This window comes from Temnothorax curvispinosus, unplaced genomic scaffold (assembly GCF_003070985.1).
Source record: "Temnothorax curvispinosus isolate PA1 unplaced genomic scaffold, ASM307098v1 QBEX01012062.1, whole genome shotgun sequence".
In the NCBI taxonomy this organism is placed as follows: domain Eukaryota; kingdom Metazoa; phylum Arthropoda; class Insecta; order Hymenoptera; family Formicidae; genus Temnothorax; species Temnothorax curvispinosus.
In genome coordinates this window covers 191,295-209,895 of record NW_020221842.1, presented here as the reverse complement: position 1 = coordinate 209,895, position 18,601 = coordinate 191,295, and the positions used below count along the sequence as shown (strand labels likewise).

The following is an 18,601-nucleotide window of genomic DNA, read 5'->3' as shown; positions in this document are numbered from 1 at the left end:
TTTCCTCTTCTGAAGCTCAGTCCATCACCCTCCCTGTTTTCATTCGTTCATTATTCGTTAATTACACTCGTCTATTTTTGCTGAAGAAAGATCGATTTTCTAGAGTTTCTTTCTAGTGCCAAAAATACCGACGGTTTTGAGACACCACGCTTTTTAATCACCGATATATCAGTCTCTGTGTAAAATGTATTAACTCGGGCAAGCGCTCGTTGAATTTCCAAATCCGAGTTAGCAAACTTGGATTACGATAGAATACTGTTGCACGTCGTACTACAGACACTTAAATGCAAATGACATTATTGGCATGTATTCAGTAATTGTGCTTGTATATCAACGCATTTTAATTATATCTTGCAAGAACATTCAGAATGGAACGTACATATTTATATAGAGTGAGACATTTAACTTTGAATGCTACACATATTAAATGTAGTAAAAACCACAGGTCACATAGTACCATATACATATATAGATCTATAACATACACAGACCCATGTATCACTTTTAGAAATTTTATTTTGTGATTAAAGTAACAATGTGTAATAAAAACATATTTCGTTGCGGCGTCAAATTTCCAGATAGATATCAAAGCATTAAAACGATATGAAATAAAACACGAATATCTACTGAAAAGTAAAAATGGTGACAAGCTTTAATAAAAATTTTCTAATTCTTTGATAACAATTATCTCAAAAAAGATTCGTAAAATATAAATGTATGTACATAGATATACATGGTTGAATTTATTTTTTATAAAATATTTTGGCTTCAATATTAAAAAAGTTATAATTTTATTTGAGATAACATAATTATATAAACGGTGATAATAAAAATCTGAAAAATCATTATTTTTCTTTCTCAAACCGGACTTTTTCATACATTCACGCAAAATAGAAATATGCAAGTAGATTAATTTAAATGTCTCATTCTATAAATTATTCATAATTAATTAAATAGCGCACATATGTTCTTGCAACATATCATCCAAAAAGTTAATTATTAATTATATTATATGTGGTAACGACATATGTGGTAACAAGCTATTAACCTATTTCTATAGTAAGCTTGTGGATGGTTGATCTACTTCCGGTCGACTGTCCGGAGATTTAGACACCTCCGCTTGTTCTGGGTCCTTTTCCATATCCCATTCACTTTCCGGATCAGAGAATATATTTGCACTATCCAGTATATCATCTTCTAACGATACATCAGACAAATTTTCCATGCTTTGTTGATTTCCGTCGGTGTAAAGAGACTCTGTAGCTGCTGAATACATTTTACAAAATTTAAAAAATTAAATTAGATTGATAATAAAAAAATCATTGAATAATTTATTTTAAAATATTGATCATAAATATCTATCGTTAATATTTCTTTAGAAAGAAAATATCAATTAATTACCGTCATTGAGTTTATGTTGAGATAACCATGTAGGCTCATCCCAATCATCGAATTGGAGTTTTTTATTGGTGTCAACTTCATCCGAAGAAAGTATGGTATGCGATTCTGATTCCGTTACATCGAAGATTTCTGTCACTTGCACTTTATTGTTATCATCCATATAATAATACGCTATTACGGCCTCTTGATCCGACGTTGCCTAGTAAGAGTTATAAGATTCAATATAAAATTTATCTTGGAATTTATTCAAATATGTGTTTTGAACATTCTATTTTTCTTGTTACTCACTTGGAGAATATTTTCGAAAGTATCATCCACTGACGTACAGTCGCCCATATTTATTACACAGCTCGATTTCCTTGAATCTTTCCATTTTTCCAATTGTCCACTATAACATGAAATATTTTAACAACGATGACATTAATTCAAAAATTTGTTAAATATAATTCTATAAGAGAACTGTCTCCACTATAATTACTTACCATTCGTTGTATTGGAGAGTCAAATTCAGGTTCTTTTGCTTTTTGTATATAGCGTCTATCTCGTCTGCATCCTGCACATCATAAGTATCTGCAAATGTTCGAAAATATTAGAATCATATCTGCTAAATAATTTAAGCCACATTAAGCTCACTTAAACCATATTGACATTTACTGCTTTCTGCCACGTTATTTACATAATTAAGTAAAATTTTTTTATTATAATTGATTTAAAAGTTTAGGTTAAAAATCATTGGTCAAAATGTACTTACTCGTATCGAATTCCATAATGTTGAAATAACACTTGATCGTTTGAGGCAATGGCTCAGCATAAACATTAATCTTCGGGAACATTATACTCAATTGTTGTAAGACAAATTTAGTTAATTCCGCTAAGTTATGTCGTAGCTTTGGAACGCTCGTAATGAATCTGAAATAAAAAAAAATGTTTTTCATTAATTGCAAAGTAAATCGTTATAAAATATTACTAGTATTTACGAACAGACATGTCCGTTGAGATACTTTATTACTTTTTATCTTTCGCACCTCTACAAAGTATAAATTCACAATGTAATGTAAAACCCGCGCGTGTATCAAAATACTTTCATAAAAGAATGACAAAAACTTTAACATCAATATGTGCGTCAAACGTAGATTTACAATTTAAAATAAGATTTCAGACAATAAATGCTTTAGTAATTTCGCAGGTATGCATTAATGTATCACGAAATAAAGAAAGCATTTATGCTTACCGAGAGTGTGTTAAATGCTTATTGTGAGTAAGTGCCTGTTGCGGGGTACGCAGAACATTTCCGACTACTTTGAATTCCAAGGTACGAGATTCTATCTTGTTACCAATCAGACTACCAATGACATGCATGACATTAAATACAATATTGCAAGCGGTAATTATGCGTGAAATTGCCTGAATTGCCAATTGACTGAATCTGTGATATGTATCAATGGTGACATTGTTGCTCATGCAATGCGATGCAATAAAAGATAATAAAAAACAAACTTAAGGTGAAATTCCTGTCTAGACGATTAAAAAATTGCTTTTGCTTTCTTAAACTTTAAAATCTCAAAAATGTATTTATAAAGTACTGTGTCAAAATAACAAAAAATAATGGAGAGAGATTTAATTTAATTTTGATACAAACATATAAATTAAAAATTTTTTCTTTGTACAGTTTAAATAAAATAAAGTTTTCATGTCCTAAAAAAATGTTTTTCAAAATGTGTGTAGTGGTTTTAATTCAGAAAATATTAAATCTATGCACTTATAAAAATATTAATTAATGTTTCAAACACAAATAAATATATACAAAAAATCTCAAATTTTTATATTCAAATTTATTTTAAACAAAATCTGCTTTAAAAATTCTTCTAGACAAAATATTTGTTAATAATGATCTTAATTGATCTGCAATATTTAATAATAAAGATTATTAATTTACAAAATATATATATTTGTGACATGCAGCACCTCCAATTAATGAGAAAAATGAAAAGCATTAAGTATAATACTTATTTATATGTGCACGTGTATTTATATAAAAATATTGTTATGTAAAGCGTGTATGTGATGCATATTTGCATGCGCATATATTTCAACAGCTACTTACTTTGTGATTGTAGCGTACATTACATCTGCCGGTAGTGTACAAGGTAAACTCAACAACGACAACAGCTTCATACTACGATGCTTAAACAACCAGTTAATAAGTCCCTTGTTGGCAGAATCTATAGCATCTTGGAATATTGTCATCACAGTCTCAGGCATATTAGCTACCAATGCTTCCTAAAATGGAATATCAAGAACGTAAAATAAGAATAATTTAAAATTCAAAAATTTAAAAATTAACAAATGTTACTAAAATCGAGTTTAAGTTATATTTAAAATAAATAGAATAAAATATTATTATCAAAATTATTGCCGCTACTGAAAGTATTGTAGACTCTCTCACCTGTCTATGCATTTTACATTCTACACATTCCGGATCATATTCCATACCATCGTCGATCGTTTCCTGAACTATGTATGTAGACTGAACAGCGAGACACCTTGTGCAGTTCAGTAGATTATTACGATGTAAAAATCGTAACGCATCGTCAAATCCTTGCTTACACATACTCGAGAGAGTCTGTAATTTAAAAGCATGTAAAATTATATCTGCTAATTTGAAGTATTTAATGCAGTATCAAAAGGGATAATCAACATTTTCGTCTTACCTCCGTTTTAGGCGGAAAAAGTATCTTCGTAAACCTGTATATGTTTTGTCTAGAGAGCTCTATGCTTGTATTGGCGACATTGACCTGCAAAATACAAGAACATGCATAAATAATGCAAATAAATGATAATTATAAAAATTAATCATGTATGTCGAAGTTGCTTTAATTTCTTTATCGAGGAATTATTTTATTGATACGCGTGAATACGTACGTGAAAAAGTTGAGATGAAATATCCCTCGGGCAGATATCGCTCTCTCCGCAGAACGGACTAACGGTAATAGTATTTTCATCGAGCGTAGGAAGATTATCGCTGAAACCGCCGTCCATGTATCTGATCCCGTGAAATCGTGGTGGCAACAAACCAGAAAACAGCGGCACGAACGAAGTAGCTAGTAGAGCCTTTAAAAAACAGAAAATATTATCGTAAAGGAAGATGAACAACTTCTCAGAAAGAAAAATTGTTAATAATATGAAAAAAATAGAAACATACGATTAGCTTTTACTTCAGACGAGCGAAGATACTTTTATTTATTGAAAAAAAATAGACTTCAAAATTTTTACATATATAAAACTTCTTCGAAGGAACAGAAAATTAATTCTCAGAATATCTCGTGAATGGTGCTTTAACGAGAATCTATTATGGACAAAAATTGATCTAACTTCTAACATATCTTACCTGCAGCAAGTCTTCCTTTGAGTTAAATTGGGAAACGATTACGTTCTTGCCGTCATACACTCTGGTTAGAGAGATGTGTAATTTACCATTTACACGGGTATGTGCATCATCTGGTAAAAACTGGAATAAAAATAATAGTAAGAAGACTGAAATAAAAACGGCTGCAAACATGGCGTATTAATAGTGAATTTTTATATTATTAGAAATCTAAATCGGAGAACTCCACTTTGTACGTTGATACTGAATGATGCAAGAACGTTATTTAGGATGCAGGAACGAATAGAGTACGTAAATAGACTCCCAGATGCAAATTCTAATGCGGTAATGTCGTCATTTCTTGTTCCACTCACCTTTCGCAGGCTGTCCAGCAGTATCTCTTGCACATTGAAGGATGGACTGAACGGTCCGAGCGTGCGTTGTCGCGCTTCACGTGCCACGCGTAATACGTTGCTCGTCATTTCGCCTGAAAGCAGATAAAAAACGATCCTGAATTAGAGCAAGACCAACCTGAGGACTGTTATTTATGAATTTGCCACCGATGCATCGACAGAATTTGATCAATTATGATAAATCCATCTTAACAGAGAAGCAGGCTATATAAATGCAATAAATTCGCATTACAACCACCTTATTACCACAATTTCACGCAAACGGTTTCTTTAAGTAAAAATTATTATTATTTAAATATACCAAAAATTTGTAATTATATTATTCAACAAAGGTGAAATCATCATTAACCTTTAGAGGACGAGAAACTTGTTTTTAGGTTTCAAACTGTTTATACGCTAAAATATCATATGTATAAGGGTTTTTTGGCTCGTTGAATAGTTCCGGGAATCTAAGAGAAACAAGTGAGTATGGCCATTTCTGAGAATTAAAGCGATTACTCTGATCCTCTTATTGTTAGACCTCTTTTGTAAAACCTTTAGATATTTTATGTCGCCTCTTTACTATTTTTTTTACTATTTCTTTACTATTTTCCTACTATATCTTTACTTGTAAATAAAAAAAAAACTGCTCTAAAGGTCCTCTAAAGTTTTCTAAAGGTTAAAGATACACCCATATCTGTGTATAATCTGCACATGTATATGCAGATTTATGTACATGCATTAAGTTATCTATAAGAAATATTTTTCTAATTAAATATTTAAAATATGTAAAATAAAAATATATATATTTTAATTTTATGTAGATATATACATATATATAAAAATTTAATATTTATGCATTAATATTTATAACAAATGTTTTTTAATTAAATATTAAAAAAAAATAAAATTAAAATATATATGCTTGTATATACTTGTCATTAAAAATATGCTCATAATCTCTCTTGAGGTGGAAAAGGAAAACAATGATCAATGTGGGATTAATCAAATTTGATAAGATATTTACAAGATATCAATTGGCATAGCTTGTCGATAGAATATTGAATAAAAATAAGGTTTTGAAACAATCATGTTCAAAGCTTTAGGAATTTTGTATGTGGAGGAGAGAGGGATGTAGCTGTGTGTGTGTGGTGTATGGTGTGCTCGCAGATTTTCATTACGAATAGATATTTATATTTCTTCAAGGTCTTAGATTTAGAATTCGCCTGTCTAACACAAGTAGATGTAATTAAAAAACCATATCTCTCAACTCGTTAATCTTGATAATGTTTACTCTTGTTAGGTCTTTTATCGAGACTCTTAACTGCTATATGAAAATACTGCAATTTATGATTCATGTCCGACGATCAACAACATTCCTATCGCTAATGAGATATTCACTTTCTAATGAGATATTCGCTTTTATTCATTTATTGATCCAGCTACTAAACAACAGAGACTTTTTAATAAGATATCGCTATTAGCGCTTCGAACGCATATGTAACACTATACGCGTCGAAAAATCTTAATTCTCAGAATTTAACGCAAGAAAACAACGAAACGGCTTTTCTTGAATGTTCGAAAGCGCGATCCCATCCCGATGTCGATGTTACGCATATAGTGCGATGTCGCAAACTACTTGAAGATACAAAATATGTTCTTTTTTAGAACTACCATGTAATAACGCCGATCTCGCGATATCCATGATAAATCGGCAATAAATAAACCCAGATGCGTCTATTTTTACGTAACCTCATGACGACCTCCCCTTCTATCTCTCTGGCATTTGCTCCAAGTTAAATTCCGCAGACAATTCTACGTCAATGGCGAAAGAAAGAATGAGCGATAGGAGCCGAGGAAAGATATCTTTGCGCGTGTGTTATCTTCCGATCGATCATGCCACATTTCTTGTTGAAATAACGCTTCGTGATCTCTGGTGATCCTTGGAAAATCACCCGCTGCAAAAATCGCAAAATGATGTACGGAAACAATCCGCGGTGACGCCCAAGGTATCTCGTCGTTTATTTCAGAAGATTGATCATTTGCAGCAAAGATAGGATACTTCGAACCAAAATTGCAGATAGGCTATTTAACACAAATTTAATATAAAATTTTATACACAAATTTAGTTTAAAAAATTAATCTAAAGCAAATTCGCACTTGAATATCTCCTCCGCACTATGTGAATCTACGAAAAAAAAATAATAACGATGTTTGTCCCAATTTAAGAGGGAAACAAATGTAGAAGGCTGATCTTCGAGTTCAATTTTCAATTTTTTTTCCTACATGTCCGCGCGCAACAGAGATATGTATATCACCGACTTGCATTTTGAATAAATCTGCGAATAAGCATGAATTTTCAGATTTCGTCCGCCTGTGCGGCGCGGCGGTCCGGCTGTGCATTCAGCGAATCTCGCCGAGATAAGTACGTGCGTGTGTGTTAAGATTCGCATAATGTTTACATTCGGTCAGCCGCACGAGCTTGATCTTGGAGCCGAAAAAGAAGAGGAGTCGCGTATTTCTCCGCTGATACGGAGCTGTTATTTTGGATTTCTCAATTCTCGCGCGGTGTCTCACACGTCATAGAAGAAACGGACGAACGCCGAGCGGGCAAGAGTAACGAGGGGGACGGGGGAGGAATAAATAGATACGCGGAAGGGTTATCAGTTATCAGATGATGTGCGCAAAATGTTAGGGAGTCAGCGCGAGCCGATGTAAAACGTCAGCGTATCCGATACGCAGCTTAGCTGACAGATAGGAAACAGCATCGCTTTGTTCGCCATATCTCTCGTGCCCGGCCGTAGAGATAACCGATACGGACGCGAGCTGACATCACGTGTCGGAACCGCTCTCGCGATTCTACGCCGTGCGATTATTGCGCGGAAAGATCAAGGAGAGACGATGACACCGCGGGCTTCGACCAGCATCAGGACCTCGATCCAAACGGGATTTCTCTTTCGATGGTCAAGGCAAAAGCCGAAATGCCAGAATGGATAACGACTGCCAATGAACCGTTCGTTTGTTCAAAAAATACGGAATGATATTCCGATAATTGCACGCGCGATTATTTGTCTTTTTTACTAGGCTGCGTGAACCACAGAATGCTGGTAGAGACATCGAATAATCTTGATATATATATTATATAATAATATATAATTGCGACATAATTACTCGGCATTGTTATTCGATCGTTTAATCCTTCGCGATCCAAACTATTTCTCGCAAATAAGCGAAAATCAAGTATTTCATCCTCTACTTTATCTCTATATAATCGGTTAACAAAAAATCAAGAAATTTTTTTCATTCGAGAGATTTATGGAGATCTGAAAAATATAGTTTGACGATCACACTCGCGTGCAGATTTTTTGCAGCTTGAAGAATTATGCGTCGGGCTATCGCAACGCATTACATATGTGCGTGAAGAAAATATGTTGATAACATCGAATGGAAATGAGAGAGAGATTCGGAATAATATATTTCATGTAATTAGCATTTCGATTACGTAACTACTGTTCTCGCCGAACTGACCACGTTGAATATTAAATCGAACGACTATGAATTCAAAAACATGAATACGGAGGCACGTGTAAAAAAAAAAGAAAAATCCATGCATTGGTGCGCACGAAATGAGATACACAAAAAACATTGTAAATTATCTCTCAGATCTCAATGTAAAAAAATTTTGTAAAATTACACCTATTATATAGTAGGTCTCAAAATTACCCACTATAATAGTTGTAATTTTACAAAATTACAGTACGGAAGGAAAAAGTAATTTTGTACTACAATTACACAAATTAAAAATGCGTGGAAATTTACACCTATTATAGTGGGTCTCAAAATTACCCATTATAATGATTGTAATTTTACAAAATTTTTTTACAGTGGCTGCATGGAGAGGATATAAATGTTTGTAAGTGTCGCACACGTCGACAGGAATTAATAAATGATATGAATTGAATGCGAATTGAAATCGTGGGATTGAATCATGCAACGAGGCCGATGCGTTCGACCTATGAACCACATTTTCACCGTTGAAGAAACCGTTATTTATATCGGCAAATCGTATATCGTATTATCGTCTTATTATAAACTTGCCAAAGCCGGAACTGATTGAACCATCTGACATATCCAGGATCTTATATGGAGCTCCGTCACATTCGTGGAATTCTAAAACTTCGGTAAAGCAAAAAAGGATTGATATCTTTTTTCTTATCAGAAAAATATTCTGATAAATCTTATCTTTCAGAAAGATATCGATGATCTAATGAGAGATCCGGACCCAGCTTGTGAGCATTAAGAAATTAACGAATTATTTTAGATAAGCGAATACATGTGGATTATAGATAACCCTCGAATAACAGGATATTTGAATTACACGGAGTCTCTCTTGAATAGCACGGCAAAAAATTGTGACAACCCTTTTTTAATTTTTTAAAAGTTTTTTTAAATAATTCCTTGAAACCACCAAAGGCTCAATTTTATACGAATCTAAAATCTTGAATTACACGGTTTTTAATAGCATAAAACGTGATCTCCAAAATCGTATGAATACGTCCAACAAATTTAACAATATATAAGTCTCGAAAATAACACGGTTTTCAATAGCACAGAGCCGATTAATCATGTTATTCGAGAGTTACCTGTATAACAGTCGGATTTATGTATTGTAGATGTAATTTTCTGTTAGATTTTCGTGTTGACATCGATTATCCCATACTTATCGCTTGTGTTTTGACAATAAGCTGCCGGATGCACGGATAACTAACAATAAAGTATATACGATAAAGTAATACAATAAAGTATACGACTCGGAATGACTATCGAAAAAAATGTAAATAACAGAAGATGCCATCCCATATGAATGATATTATCCCTTCTGACTGATTGTGAGACAGAGTGTCGCGTCTTAGGATTCAGGCAATCTATAAATGGACTACTTGCCGGTTCGATTTTTTGGAGGAAAAAATAAAATTTTATCGTAAACTTCAGAAAAAAAAATAAATATAATTAAGTAACATCAAGTAACTGATATAAAAGTGGTGTTATAGGAGACAAAGTTACCTAATCCGACTATACTGATACGTAAAATGATATGTAAAATGATTCAATTATCGGAGAAGTTCCCCATACGGCGCGCGACGGCCTGTCACATTTCTACTTCCGCAAGATAACAGTTATCTTTTATCAACTAATCGACATGCATGCTCGAAATGCATCATACGATCGAAGGGTACCGATAAATATCTTTCTAATCTTATAAGGATATACATATCAAGAAATAATTTTAAGACTATTATGCGTCCACACGGCCCGCCGATCGATCCCCGACGAAGATCATTATCTTGTTGGCACGCGCGCAAAGATATAGAAAATGTCAAATACACGTGCGGACTTTGTCATTACGCGTGAACAACAGCACCTGACGATCGTCATAATCAGGTAATAACAGGTCGATTGACTTGCAATGGAAAAGCCCTGTCCTTTGGACTTTAAATCTTGGTCCTTCGATAAGTATCGTTCGTCGAACGGATGACACATGTGCAGCGTTTTGCGATCGATACGCGTGCATCGATACTATCTGAAGAAAAAGAAGATAATCGAGTTGTTGATGGAGATCATTATTCCGTTATTGCGACATTGTACTCATGTACTGTCGACAGAGTCATTTTTCGGAAACTACTACCCGTATTCATAGTCGGATCTTATTTCAAGACTGTCTTAACCCTAGAACGCATGAGAGGGGTCGATTTCGACCCCAGGCGAACTTTGAAAAACGCTCCTGAGCTAGCGAGTGACATTATTGTCGAGTCTTTAAATGGATTTTTCACTAACTAAACTTGAGTAAAATTAAATTTACCGCATACCATTCTCTTCGTTATTAAAAAACGAAGAAATTCATGTAGGTTTAAAGGCCCTTTATTTCTGTAGGACCGGTTTTACGATCAAATAAAGCGTGGGGTCGATATTGCCCCCAGTCATGCGTTAGAAGGTCAAAATGATACAAAGGTCAAATGATACATGCGTTCTAGGGTTAAGTATAATGTCTTAAGATGCTAATACGGCTCTGTGATTGGTTCATAACACTTTAAGATCGTACTTAAGACGGTCTTAAATATAAGATCCAACTATGAATACCGGCCTACAATCGACGATGGAAGAATAGCTAATGATAAGAAAGCTTTACGGATAACACATTGACAAATATGAGTTAATACGTAATTGGCGATCTATAAATAGAGCGATTCGTTGTTCGCTAATTCGAGTTTTTGAAGAGAAAAATAAAATTTTATTGTAAATTTTAAATAAAAAATAAATATAATTAAGTAATATAAAAATGGCATTGGAAACAGAATTACCTAATTGTTAACATTGACTGCCAGACACGAATTAATTCATAGTTGGTGATCTATAAGCATCAGCTATTCGTCGATTCGATTTTTTGTGGAAAAAAATTAAAATTTATTAAATTTCAAATAAATGCTATAAAAACATAATTAAGTAGCATATTGATATTTGACATATAAAAATGATGTCGGGGACAAAGTTACCTTGAACAGTGACAATCAATGTATATATTACATGAATTTATAGGCTTTGCGGCAAAATAAAATATATTACATGAAATTACAATTTATGTATATTTGCAAATTGATGATAACATATACATACAGAATCGATAAATTCGACGTTTACTGTCGAAGAATTATGAAGAAATATACGCCGTTGTGATCAAACAACTCGTCTCATCCTTTTTTTCATTGCTAACACGCGTTAAAATAAAAATGATTTGCGCGACATTTTAGTCATTTTCTCGTTATATAGTCGGCATTGACTGACTTCGATTTATTGTCATTTTAACGTTGAAAAAGATACGCGAAGTGTCTCGGGAAGTCTCTTTCAACACGTTTTATCGCGGTGCGATAAAACGCTATATACAGCTATACAGCTAATGTACACATTTTGTGCATTTCCTGCACCTGTTTCCTCCGGCAATTTATCAGTCTCGATCAAGCTTCTCTTTCCACACGGTGTGATCGGTAAACACCGCGTAATATAATTTCGGTTATTTGCCCTTATCAGGCAGCAAACTATCAGGCCGCATAATCATTGATAATTGCGCCCTTATCACGGCACGCAGATAAACGCCGGGCGCAAATAAATTTCGGGAGTTATCGATGTTTATCGCTCAAATAACGTTCATCAACTCTAGTATATCTGGCTGTGTGTTTGGGATTTCCGCGAGTAAAGTATCTCGTATCGCGCATCTCAACGCGTCACGAGCGACATTCGAATCGGCTGATCTATTAGTATATAATCTCTGATTATATTTAATTCAAGAAGTCAGGATCTTCTTCGACGAGGAAAATATGTTTTTGACTGTTTGGCCGAATTGCAACGCCTCGATCTCAAACGAAAAGATGTGCGAGCCGCTTCCTTTCGGCTAACAAGTGAAAAGTAAGAAGACCGCTATCGATCAACAGTCCCCCTCCTCCTCCCGTAAATAAACGTGCAGTCGTAACCCAGTTCCACTGACACCGATGCACGTATCTAGGCGAGAAAACCGACACAAGAGATATAGCGTATCTCTTTCTATCCGCCGATTTGCGTTGCATGTGTGACCATGATTTTCAACGTCACTCGTGAAAACACGAAAACATATTTGTCGCAACTGCCGATCAGCTTGTCGACGCATATCCATGTATCACGTATTACGGCCAAGCCTGTCTAATGACCTTGTTTGTCGCGAAATCGGACGCGTGACTAAATTCTATGAAAGTGATACGAAAACAACAATGGACAGAGACGGAATTATTTTAAACGTTCAATCGACGATTTACGAAAATTAATTGATGTTAATTTAAATTTATTTCAGTTATTTAAATATTCAATCTACTTTCCATTTTATTCGCTCTGACTTACTAATTTCTCGAAGTTTATGCAGAAATTTATTTTGCACGCAAATTTATTTTAAACTTCCGTAAATGTCAAATGCTTAAAAACCTATCGTTTTAGAAAATAAGTCGGCAGCGTTCTTACATATGTATATCAGATACTGATGTAATTTCGTGATGTAATTTGCGTCTCAATAAATCACACAGTTACCGAGCGGGAGACAAAGCGACTGAAGCGGCTGTGTTTTTTCAGGTGTGTGCCAAAGTCTGCCGAGTTAAATCTCATCAGTGCATCACGCGTCCCGGCAGTTCCTCGTTTAATTGAGTTCAGACGTATGCTATAACGTACGTTTGCTATACGTAACTTCCCTCGCTCGTTTCCGTAATTAGAACTTACGCAAGACGGCGAAATGCAGTGACGCACGATCTCGTCGTTGCGATCGCGCGTCCGTCGAAAGTGATTCATAATAAGCTCGCTGTATTGTGCGGACGCGTATATTAAACAGACGTATAGACGCAACACTTCGACGCGACTTAAACAAAAGGCTATTCAATACCTTGACTCTTACGTGTGCCCCGGTCTTTAAGCATTATAATTCTGTTAACAGAATTTTCATAACAAAATTGCATCACCTGCGCGACGCAAATAAGAAAACACAATTGAAAAAAGAAGATAAAAAACAAGCAATAAATGACACTCTAAAATAGCGTTATTAACCCTATTCGCTCCAACCATGCCTTTCGTGTCCCACGAATTTCTAACAGTCGTTTGTTCCGGAAAACAAATGATCGTGGGAGAATCCCCTCCACGCCGGAAAAAAGTTATTGTGGCAGGGAACCTCAGGTAAAAATTTCAAAATCCTAGCTCATTTACTTTCGAAACGGGGAACAATCAAAATCTCGGTGGGACATGAAAGTGCATGGTTGGAGGATTACGTCAGTGTTGTGTGAAAGGTAAATGAGCATTTTTTTCGATAAAAATGTATTTTTGTGTATAATTTAACCGTATTTAAAATATTTTTATCGTTAAAAAAGAAATTTAACATTCCACAGAGGTCTATTATGGCTCAAAGGCAGGTGGAAGAGGTGGGGAGGAGCTACGATTATATAAAAAAAATTAATTTTTTTACATAAAAAATATCTGTCACACTTCAAATTTGCCTTTTCTTATTCAGAAATTCTTTTTCTAGCATTCTTTAAGTCCTTAAAGTCCTTCTTGTACCATTTAAAAATTACCAAATTTGCGACGACGAAATTAAGTATTCCTATTTAATTAATAATTATCTCATATTTTTTTTCTCATTTGCACTACTTTTAGCTTTAATTTGCGTTTTGGTTCATTAAGCTTCGTCAATTTGTTCGTGAGTTATGATTTTTTAAGTAAAACGAGTCGTAACGTGTGTTTGTCAACATATAATTGTTGTAAAAAAATATTTAAATAAATGATTTTCAAATGTTCTTTACATTGATTTTTAGTCGAAGGTACAAAGATATTATAATAATTTTTGGGGAATTTTTCAAAGCTATTAACATTATAAAAAACACGTGAGACTCGAAAGTGCATGGTTGGAGGATTATTGGGGCGAAAAAAACGTTGGAGTGAATAGGGTTAAAAAATAGAGCTTTTATTGTACATCTTATAATTAGACGTGATGTATATTTATTTCTACACTGAGAAAAAAATTGTTAATTCGAAAAAAATATTTACTCCGATGCGTTCAACTAAACATTTTAGTTAGTTAACTAAACATTAGTTGTCCCAACAAAATCAAGAATTAATTAATTCAACTAATGTTTAATTAACTAACTAAAATGTTTAGTTGCACGTATCGGACTAAATATTTTCTGGGATTAACAAATTTTTTTTCTCAGTGTATACTATATTTTCCTTTGCCATCTTTGTCGTAGATAAAATATTAAACAAAAGTTTAATATCTCGTTCCTTTCAAATCTTACGATAAATTTAAAAAGACCGGAAATCCATACTTGGAAGTTAGATGCGCTTGTTTACACGTGCACTTACGGATGTCAGCGTATTGTGTCATTACGAACGCATAATGGTGCGGAATGGCGCGTGAGAGATAACGAGAGGCGTGCCGTTTGTGGTTATCGCACTTCTCGTGATAATGAAAGGCAACACGCTTATTGTTAGCTTCGCGGGGAAACAAAACACTCGCGCGATAAACCACGCGTTACAGCACTCCGCGTCCCCCCCCTTCCTCCCCCTCGAACACGCACTCGTCGACGCAACTGCTAGGCATGCGACCTATTTACCAGATCAAGGCGGTATAAGGGTGATGACGTTTTACGCAATACTTATAACGAATTATTTCCAGGATTTGTGAAAGCGGGTCAGCGATAAGTCGCTCGCGCACCGATTCGGAGCTTCTAAAGTCGCCTCGCGCAACGGAGCGTAATTGTCGCTCTATTACCACTGTTTATCAGCTCCGTGCGTTCACCGACAATAACACGTGCCACGTAACTATTAATACGACGGGATTAAATCAGGCCCGTAGCCGATTAAAGGGCAAAGACCCTATTCAGACCTCGGGCAGAAATACATATAGGATATACTGTCGTATCTTTTCTTTCTATTTTCATCTTTTACATTCTTTAAAATTTTCATTAAAAACTCTCCAGTTTTTTCAAGTAAAATGTGTAAAATAGCCTTTTGTGTAAAAAGCTATTGGAAATATTGTATACAAGAGGGTATTCTGGTTTGAAAAGTCGTAAAAAAAGTATTTTTCAAGAATTTTTTGTAGGGAAATAAAAAAGCAAATAACGTTCAACACTTTGGTTCTTTTAGTCTTATTTTAAGAATATATTTCTATTTTCTAAGAAACAAAAACGCTCTTGTTTTTTATGTTATATCCTGGTCACTAAGAGCTGAAAAATACCTTTTAAACCAAAGAATATCCTTTATTTAATAACATTTTCATCTTGTTTACACATAAGAATTGAATTGAATAAATATTCCTTTCATAAATCAATTTGCAACATGAATGATAAAACGTCATTCCCCGCGATGTTATTGTAACATTGTTTATCTCCCACACTGAGAAAGAAAAGTTATTAACTTGACTAAATATTTTCAACTAATTATTATTTTTAATTGAAATATTTATGTATTTACATTAAATACGACATGTTAAATCTAACGTGACGTAATTTGACTCAAATACTTAAATACTTCAGTTAAAAAAATTATAATCAGTTGAAAATATTTGATCAAGTTAATAACTTTTTTCTCAGTGCAGGGAAACCGGATTGTATATTGTTGTACGGTTGATTTCTCCATATCGCAAATTTTATTCAGCTTTTTCTTACACGATTTATTTCTCCCCGACTGCATATTTTATTCAGTTTTTTCTTACGCGGTTGATTTCCTCGTTCATAACGCATTTCATTCGTCTCTCGTTTTACACGGTTCGTTTCGAAGGAGTTTAACGATCACGCGCATATCGCACCTGCGATAAACGCGGGGGCAATCTTAACGACGTTGTTCCACGACGTGGGAGAGCATATTTAATAAAACTTAACATGTGTAACGCGCGCAATCTCGGCGAGAGTGACAGATATATGGGAAAGGGCAGGCGCGTTACAAATTTACCGCGTCGCGCGCTAATTAGCTCCTCGATTGTTCTCGTTATCGCGGTAACGACACACGCGAATGAATTATACAGACGGGAATAATAATAAATCCCATCCGTTTCGCCGACCCTATCGTTGTGCAACGACATGTAATTTCATTTAACCGCGGCGTTATTGCACGCGCGTTTTTTACGACATTTTTTTAGCTTCAATATTCAGATGCAATTTATCAAATGAGCTTACATGACTTCTCATATGTTGTGATTACGTAACGCAAGCGTTATTTTTTGAAGATTACTGACATCAAGTAATTGAAGATCATCGAAATGAGGCAATTCAGAATCATTAGGTATATAAATAACCCGAGAACGGTCACTTTATTTATTCATTTATTGTTTGCATAAACGGTCATCTGGGATGATGATTTTTACCTCAATTAAATGTCATTGTTATTAATTACATATTGCATATTTTTTATTGTTCTATAATTTGTTAGTATTTAAGGATAATACATAATATTACTCAATTTTCTAAGAGAGAAAAAAGTAAAGAGAAAAGTACCCAAAAAGTACTTAAAAAAAAAACAACGAAAGAAGCACATTGAAATTACTGTGACGTAAGCTTCATTTTCTCGACACTGGAGTGTCACCCCAGGTGACTGTTCTCGGAGTTCCGGTTTAAATCTTTTGTTAAGTTTCTATGGAATGCAAGATGAAATCTTCGAATGAAGGAATAGAAAGGAGGAGCTTCCCCATAGGAATTAGATACTCGTAAAAACAGGACAATAAAGACAAAAGAAGACAATATATATAAAAAAAAAGATTAGAAGCTGCTCATTCTTTCAATATTCGAACAAATAAAGTAAGTACTCAGGGAGAAGAAAGGAAGTATAACACTCGAAGTGACGAATGACGAAACAAAAGGGAAAAAAAAAGGAAAAAAACAGACGCACACGTTAAAAAAAAACTGATATATATATTTCCTAAAATGTTGAATAGAGAAAAGAGAATAGAAGAAGAGCACGGAAAGTAAAGAAGAAAGAAGGGAAATATTATAAAATAACATTGAAACGTAATAACATTAATATTATCTTACATTTGTATTTTCTTTACAGCAGAGAAGCGGCTGTTCGTCCTGTCAACAGAGATCGACAGGACGATCTCACGATGAAAAACATTGCGGCGGAAAAGAAATTATCGGATGAATAAACGCGCGATCTGTCCGCGAGAAACGTGTCTCCTCCGAAACCGTCAAGGAAGGAAGATCGTTTTACATAATTAACCCTCAGCCCCTGTCCATGGGTCATTTGTTCGGTCATGTGTCCGGCCAAAATCTATTACCTATAATATCTTGAGACTCAGCAGGGATGGTGCCACTTGTAGTAGCTGGAAAAAAACTTCAAGTAAAGCGCTGCTTCAGGGAAAAACTTGGTTAGATTCCGCTGGTACAGCCGGGCGAGTACTGGAGATTGCAAATCTCGAACGGACACGAATGACCCATGCACAGAGGAGCTGCGTGTCCCAAACGCAAAGTCTCAAAACTTGTTATTTTCGTGCAAAAAATTGTTTTTTTTTGTGGTTTGTTAGTAAAAATAACATCAAAAGAAGTTAGGTAAGTGTTAAAATTAAATACATAAAGTATAAAAATAAAAACTTTTATAATACTTTCACTGTTCTTTTATAATATGTTTAATAAATACGCAATTTAAAACAAATATCACATACCTAATTATCTTATTTTTATTTCCTTTTTTTATGAATCTAATGACATCAAAAATACGCATTTTTCAATTGTAAAAAATTTTTTTATTTTTTAATAATACAAGATCGACGTAATTTTTTCTTACAGAACTCTTCAGCTTCTTAAAAAAAACAAATTTTTTTTATTCCACGTCAATTTTAACCAAATAATTTTTTTACGTTTTTTTTAGCAACTTTTCCGAGTTTATTTGTTAAAAT

The 18,601-nt window shown here is 34.2% G+C and overlaps 1 protein-coding gene across 3 annotated transcripts in view; it reads right to left on the bottom strand.

The window, feature by feature from the left end:
• Positions 1 to 792: 792 nt before the first annotated feature.
• Positions 793 to 18,601, bottom strand: part of LOC112462219 (patatin-like phospholipase domain-containing protein 3) — an 18,914-nt gene continuing 1,105 nt past the window's right edge. The window contains exons 2-13 of one of the 3 annotated variants that reach the window (XM_025027865.1): positions 5,140 to 5,252; positions 4,790 to 4,909; positions 4,324 to 4,512; positions 4,113 to 4,196; positions 3,848 to 4,024; positions 3,506 to 3,681; positions 2,633 to 2,743; positions 2,153 to 2,310; positions 1,884 to 1,971; positions 1,690 to 1,789; positions 1,402 to 1,600; positions 793 to 1,263 (exon numbers count right to left, since the gene is read on the bottom strand). In XM_025027865.1, the coding sequence (XP_024883633.1) occupies positions 1,055 to 1,263; positions 1,402 to 1,600; positions 1,690 to 1,789; positions 1,884 to 1,971; positions 2,153 to 2,310; positions 2,633 to 2,743; positions 3,506 to 3,681; positions 3,848 to 4,024; positions 4,113 to 4,196; positions 4,324 to 4,512; positions 4,790 to 4,909; positions 5,140 to 5,252 (1,724 nt within the window). In that variant the 3' untranslated portion in view covers positions 793 to 1,054. Of the gene's footprint in view, positions 1,267 to 1,401; positions 1,601 to 1,689; positions 1,790 to 1,883; positions 1,972 to 2,152; positions 2,311 to 2,632; positions 2,744 to 3,505; positions 3,682 to 3,847; positions 4,025 to 4,112; positions 4,197 to 4,323; positions 4,513 to 4,789; positions 4,910 to 5,139; positions 5,253 to 18,601 lie in introns of all 3 variants that reach the window. The other 2 variants (XM_025027864.1, XM_025027866.1) reach the window with 2 other exon arrangements.